The sequence below is a fragment of the Pinus tabuliformis genome, chromosome 2_1, assembly GCF_031772625.1.
Source record: "Pinus tabuliformis cultivar Carrire ecotype Pingquan chromosome 2_1, CPIR1, whole genome shotgun sequence".
NCBI classification, from domain to species: domain Eukaryota; kingdom Viridiplantae; phylum Streptophyta; class Pinopsida; order Pinales; family Pinaceae; genus Pinus; species Pinus tabuliformis.
In genome coordinates this window covers 383,069,290-383,076,469 of record NC_142299.1, presented here as the reverse complement: position 1 = coordinate 383,076,469, position 7,180 = coordinate 383,069,290, and the positions used below count along the sequence as shown (strand labels likewise).

The window sequence follows — 7,180 nt, the reverse complement described above, 5'->3', positions numbered from 1 at the left end:
ATTATCTCAGGTTGTTTTCAGTTAAACTAGTTCCAACTTTTGGAGGAACTAGTGGAAGGTCACTTAAGTAGTGGGAGTTCAGTCAAACTCAGTGATCATCCAGTTAATTGATCAATCAACCCAAAATAGCTAGTGCATGTAGAGAATATGAGTTACCCATTTGAGGTGGAGATTCCAAGGCAGTGTAACATCAATTGTAGACTAGTCTTGAGTGCACAGGTGTTGCATGTAGTCATAGGACTAGCCTAAAGGAATTACTCAATCAATTTGAGGAATTTCCTAAATAATAGGGGCCTAATTTCTCAAGGAACATCACAAGGAAATAACTCAAGAAGAGGCAAATTTTGACTAAGTTTGGGGCAGAGCCTTTCAGTGAGCAAAGAGATAGGTTATGCACTTGTAGGGTGTGCTCAGTTGAGAAAATAAATTGTAATACATCTCTATTCTTTTGATTTAATGCAAGCATGCATTAGGGTTTTTAGTAGTTTTCTTTCCTGGGGGAAATACGTGTTGCATGTGTGTTATTTCTTATTGCATATCTAAATTTTTTGTTCTAGATTGTGAATTATGACCATAGATCAATAGAGTAGGTTTGTGTATTGTGATTTTGATTAAAACTTCATGAGCAGTTGCAAATCTACATCGTAATTTCTACATTCTTCTTCTTGGAGGTTTAATCACTTTTTCTTCAGATTGGTTTGTATAGGTATGAGATTGTAGGGTCTAAGCTCACACATGCGAAAAAAAAAGAAATTAATATGGAGCCACATGGTTGGTTCGAGGAAAACTTGACTAAAGCTACTCAGTTGATAGGGTGCTCCATGTGGCTAGAGGGCTACAACCGCATTGATGATCATTAGCTCCCTACAATTGTGACTTAAGAAATTTTTGACTGTTGACTGCAAACTTTGATTGTTGACTGCAGGCTTGTAGACTTTGGCTTTGATCTGATTTATCTATCAGGCTCACCTCTTGGATATTGTTTGGTTGGTTTTGCTGGATAGTTTTTTCCTTTTGACTAGTGAATTGGAACATTGTACTCTCCCTTTGTTGAACATTTTATGACAATCTAATAAGAAGAAGAATTTGAAAGGAATTTCCCCTTTGTGGGTTTTTCCTTGGTCTTTGACCAATCTTAGTGTCTCTTATTATTGTTCTTGATTTGTCTTCTACTTTCATTGCATTTATTGTTATATCTACAATTGCTATTGAACATTGGAAGATTGAATTATTTTTGAAAGATTTCTAATTGAAGATAAGAATTGGGCTAAAGTGATTGTAACAACATAGAACAGTGGCAAATTAACAAAAAATATATAATGAATATGTTTAGTGTTTACTGATTATAAGGAGGATATCGATTTTATGGATTGATGCTAGGGAATTGGGTTAGATATTATGAGAGTTAAAGGTTATGAAAACGAGTTTATATGGATAAAGAATGGCAAAGGTTATATGTTTTATGGGTTAGAGTTATATGATTTAGGGGTAGGAGTTATAAATGGGTAATAATTAAATATGTTATTAGCATTATGTGTTATGAATGGATAAGCATATTTTCTTTAATCAGGGGATTAATCAAGAACTAGGTTGGGTTCATACTTGTGTGACACGAGGTCAATTCCAACAACTACCACTATATCTCTAGGTGTATCCAACTCACCCCCATAGACAACACACATGCTAGTCAATCCGTCGGATTAAACATGGGTCTTTCATCACTCACATAAATTTACATAACAAGAGCTTTCCAAGTGAGTTACCCTAGGGAGGAAAATAGATAGGCATTATGAATTCATGTGGTATTTGTGAAAAACTTCTTATAACTCATATAATTCCCATGGAGTTATATGAGTTATAAGAATTTGGAGTTATAAGTGTTACTGATTATAAATATTAGGAGTTATAATAACTATAGAAATTAGAGGTTATAATAATTATTAGGGTTAAGGGTTGGAGATAATAAAGGTTATGTGAGTTTGTCTTATTTGTTATTTTACTAATTGTATATAAAGTTGTAACAATATTCAATTAAATGATGTAATTTGAGTAAACCTAATAATTAAGTCACATATTCAAAATTAGTAAAGATAAAGTCTATACATATTAATTAATATTTGATTAATATTTAACTTGTTTTGATGATGGTCAAGAGATAAACATCCCACATCCCCTTCACATGAAAGTTCTTAATAAGATTATATCACAAAGAATAGACATCCCCTTAACATGGGACTCAATTGCATCATATGATGGGAGTGTTTCTAAGCATATCAACCATTATAAAGTCACAACTTGGGGATTTCACAACCTGGGATTTCTAGACATATCAACCTTGGTCAAATCATGTGAATTATTAATACTAACGGCAACTAATCCACATTTTAAAAAACAAATATCGAATAAGTGACCATATTATATATATATATGGCAATGACAAGATGTTAAGAATCTATTGGATAACCCTATGACGATGTTCATTGGTAAAATCATGACTGGTCAATTATTAATACTAACTACAACTAAACCACATTGTTTAAAACAAATATCGAATGAGTGACCATATTTTATATATATAGCAATGGCAAGATGTCCGGTCCCTAGAAATCGTTGCCAATGTAAATCAATGGAAGTTAAGTTTTGGAAATTTTCAGTGAAAGGCCGTATAGGAACGGAACCATCCTTCCAAGGAATGTCTACATCTGATTCGCAAACTCATAAGAGCTTTGGGAGTTTTATCTGTGTACTCCATACAAATGACCGAAATAAAATTTTAGTACACAAAATGTACAGAGGCATTACTCTCATATATTCTTGTCCGTAAGGTTTCGAGGAAATGTATCTCTCACAAATTCTTGTTGTAAGGTCAGGGTCCTTGACACACGGATATTATATATATATATGAATTTGTAACTATATACTATGAATATGTGACAATCTCAAGCCAATCATCAACGGATAAAATGGGCGCTGCAGGGCGATTAACCTCAGACACAGCCGGTGAAACCCTAGACCTTTAATGGAGGGGCGTTTAGGAATGAAGGCTAACATAAGCTCATGCAAAGCTTGTGGTTTCGATAACGCAGCCAAATAAAAAGACAGGCTGCAGGAAAGCAGGCTACGACATGATTATGTTGGTTATGCGTCCGCTCATCGATGTTCCCGCAATGAGGTGGAATACACAATTAATGAGCGATCCATCTGAACACAGAGGCCAATAACAACAAAATTATGCCCTTGATGCACGCCCTGCGGGGTTTGACCAATTCTCGCATAAACAATCATCTCTTTGCTGGCTGCCGAGGTCGACGAATCGTCAACGCTTTTGCTTGGAAAAAGCGTTCGGTCTTTTAGGACTCTGGTAAGCAGCTGGTTGCTTTCCCCGCTTTTTTAAAAGAAAATTTCAGGGCGCGACTGCAGAATAAGAGTAGAATAAATGTTGCAGAACACAGAATACCGCGCTTCCCGATGCCTCCCACTCATAACAGACCTAAGATTAGATGAAGCAGGTCGGCACAGCGTAGGGTAGCGTAGCCTAGGCTTTGTCTGTAATGCAATTAAGTACTCGGTGCATGCCCAGCTGATTAAAAAAATAAGAAAAGGCACGGGGTCAGAGACACAGACTGCAATGGCGCATTCACGTTCTTCGAGAAGACATTAGCACATGTCCCTGTCCAGCCGCTCCTCCACACGCCGCCCAAACTAAAGTCAGGACTCGACCTCGACCGCCACTCACCCTATCGCCAGGGCTCTGTACTGAGCGAACGAACAGGAACGGCCACGACCGCCTGCCTAAATTTCAGTCAAGTCACTCGTTCCTTGGCTCTCGTGTCTCCCATAATTCCTTTAGTCTCTGTCCTCTCGGTTGGGAATTTACGCCGGATTTCGATTGCTATATGACCGTCCTCCTCTTGATCCATGTGACCCCTAGTCCACACCGCCGTTCAATGAACGTCCCGTTTAACGCTTACGCGGTCAGGTCGTGCATGCGGAGAACTGCACGCCAGATGTCTCGCGTCAGCCCACTTGCTTGCTTAGATCTGGGGTCGCAAGTAGTTCATTGGCGATTCTGCCACCAGTGCTTCATTCTCTGCCGTGCGATGAAGCCAAAGCCGCAGCGACGCTAGGCGAGCGTGAGCTTATTTAACGGATCCCTGGTGGGGACCATCACCAAGACAAGCGGAGCATGACACGCAAGCGCGGATGCGACGGAGGACGTCGTCCCGTCGGCACGCCAGACAGGCACAAGCCGGACCGGCGAAAAGGCGGAAGGGCATGGAGCCCACGTCGGAAGAGGAGGACTCAGGAGTCGTGAATCTTACGAGATTCGAACGTGCGACTGGTAGACTTGGCAGGAAAGGAAAGTATCGGTGGTGAGACCCGCTCAGGAGGGCTGCCGGACAGGTGTTTTCATCCTTTCCCTTTAGCTTTGCTTCTCCGGTTGGCTTCGGGATTCGCCTGGATGCCGAAATGGCAAAAGCTAGGGACTGCGCTGGGCTGCTCGGGAACGGCGCCGCAGAAACGTCAGCCGCATGTCGTATCCGCCACCAAATTTATCCTTTCTTTCAACTTTAGCGATGGCGGTATGGATATGCATAAGCTCAAGTGGAAGCCTAGGCAAACCAATGGCCATGGCTTGAAAATTATAGATTACAAACCTGCTCAGAATTTTTTAATTTAATCGTACAGGAGGAGAAGGCGGTACTTGTGCGGAGAATGTCAAAGAGTTGAAAGCAAATAAAAATGCTGCCATCCATAAACGCATACTTTCAAGAAAAGGTTACAGACATCGACAAAATCTTTTAATAAATTTAAATAAAACTTCTTCGACACTCCAACTTCCAAGCTAACAACGGCATATTCTGAATTTTTGCATCCAAACCCTAGTAGCGATGACGTGCACGCGGAGCGTAGCAGTTCTCTTCCTTTCCCTATGTTACAGCAAAGAAAAGAATATACTTGAACGTTGAAAACCAAGCGACGCTTAAAAGAATGTTTAAAGATTTAAAAGAATACCGAAAACCCCGGCATTCAGTGAAAGATTTAAAGAAAAAGCCGTTAAAGGAATGTTGAACAAGCTTCGAATCTTAAAGGAAAATTTTAATTTTTTTAAAAGAATGTCGACCGTCGCGAGACTGTTCGAAATAAAGAAATATTCAAGGGCGGGAAGCTCAGAGAATGCATGGCCATGGATGCATGATATATCGGAACGAATAAAATAAAAGTCCGGCACGCGGTAGAGATTAAGACAAAACGTACAGGCTTCTGATAAAGAAATACGTAAAAGAAGTTAAAGATTGACGGCCATGTTTGTATGGTAGATTAAGGTAAAGATTAAAGGGAAAAAAGAAAAGTAGAGTTGATTGCCCTTTACCGACCGCGACCAAGAAGAGGTAAGGAAGGGGAGGGGGTGTAGGCCCAGTATATATTGACCATCAATCTCCTCCTTTCATTATAACTTCGCTCTCTGCGCTTCTATGAATGTCGCCCTCTTCTCATCTGGTCGTCATATCCTCTCTTATCAATATTTGTCTATATCGTCTTTGTTTTGATCTCTTACCTCATCCCTGACGTTCCTCTGTCCGATTCGGCTTCGCGACTCTCTAAATCCAATCCAATACACAGGCCAGAAGAGAGAACAAGCCGAGGTCGGCAGCCTCGCTAGAGAAGGCAGTTAGGTTAATCATTCCTTATCTTCTTCTTCGTCTTGTTTTCTTCTTCTTCTTGTTTTCTTTTTTTCTTGTTTCGTGGAAGATGCAGTACCATCAGCACGCAGCAGAGGCGTGGGGAGGCTCTTACGGCGGCGACGACATGTCTTCGGGGCGGAGGACGTCCCTACACATGCCGGCGGGGGGCCAATCCGGCTCGATTTCGCCGCTGGAGCGGGTGGAGAGACTTGCTTCTGAGAACGCAGTGGTGGTCTTCAGCATGAGCTCATGTTGTATGTGCCATGTGATCAAGCGCCTCTTCTGCAGCCTCGGCGTCAATCCGACTGTGTACGAACTGGACGAGGAGCATCACGGCAAAGACATGGAGAAGGCTCTGCAGAGACTGGTAGGCGGTGGCCAGGCCGTCCCTGCCGTGTTCGTCGGTGGAAAATTCTTGGGAGGAATGGACCGCGTAATGGCCTCACACATCAATGGCACGCTCGTCCCTCTTTTGAAGGAAGCGGGAGCCTTGTGGCTCTGAATCATTTCGGCCGCAGATACTTCTTGTTTTCTCGGTTTTCCGCTGATCTTGTGGATCAAAACTGCGACCGAGCCTCTGTAACCGTGGTTCCTTCATTTTGCATTATCTCCAGCTTTAGAATTTTCTTTGCGGAATTATTAGTTAGCGTGTTGTCGAAGCACTGATAAATGTGTATACATGCTTTATCTTTCTTTCTCATGGAGCTGAAAGCTCTTCAGCGTCGTCAATTTTATTTGTTTCTGACGACTGGAAGTGGAATACTGCTCCATTGTTCGATATTATTATCATTAATGTCAAGTTAATTCTTCAGAACACATCCGGCAGCATTTCTTTTTCCATAGAGAAAATAATTTTCCTCCCTTTAATCATTAAATTTTCTCAAACTCTAGGCATGAATTACAATGTTCCTCTGTTATGAAATTCTTTGAAGACCGTTAAGCGGTTATTCCTGCAGTTTGCATTTCAATTTACAGTACGAAACGATAAACAAAATTCGAAAAATGATCGCTGCCTGCCATGACCGGCTGAGCATAATATGAAATTTCCTCGCATTGGAGTTGCAAGAGCTCGGATGAGTAGTAATAACGCATTAAATGGTTTTGTTGATGATTTTAGAATTATTCTGGTAAACAAATAATGCAAGCATACATATTACTTCAGATGTTTGCAGGCTTTCTTTAATGAAATGCACTAATCTTTAATCTCGTTTCAGCGCACACGGTATCGATTTGTTTGTAAGACACATATGCTCATATAACAGATCTGTCACAAGGCCAGCCACTTCTTGGAATTCCATAAGAATTTCCCGTGGAGTAGGATTTTTGCTGTTAAGAGGCTCAGAACATTGCATTTTTCTGAGAGAGTTTGCAATATACAGTTTAAAGATAGACGCCTGTAACAAAATTGACAGAAGAATGAAACACACGGAGACATTGAAAGTCATGAGCATTGAGTAATTGTGCAACAAATTACTGAAAGCGTGCCTTTTAAT

At 40.8% G+C, this 7,180-nt stretch overlaps 1 protein-coding gene across 1 annotated transcript; it reads left to right on the top strand.

Annotated features, from left to right (window-relative positions):
- The first annotated feature begins 5,449 nt into the window (after positions 1–5,449).
- On the top strand, positions 5,450–6,503 carry LOC149200445 (glutaredoxin-C1-like). The gene has a single exon (XM_089399574.1). The coding sequence runs from the start codon at positions 5,755–5,757 to the stop codon at positions 6,187–6,189; it is 435 nt and encodes a 144-aa protein (XP_089255700.1). The 5' UTR covers positions 5,450–5,754; the 3' UTR covers positions 6,190–6,503.
- Positions 6,504–7,180: the final 677 nt, after the last annotated feature.

Bases quoted from the DNA above. Each gene is read 5' to 3' on its own strand.
- LOC149200445 (XM_089399574.1), top strand. From the start codon at position 5,755: ATGCAGTACCATCAGCACGCAGCAGAGGCGTGGGGAGGCTCTTACGGC.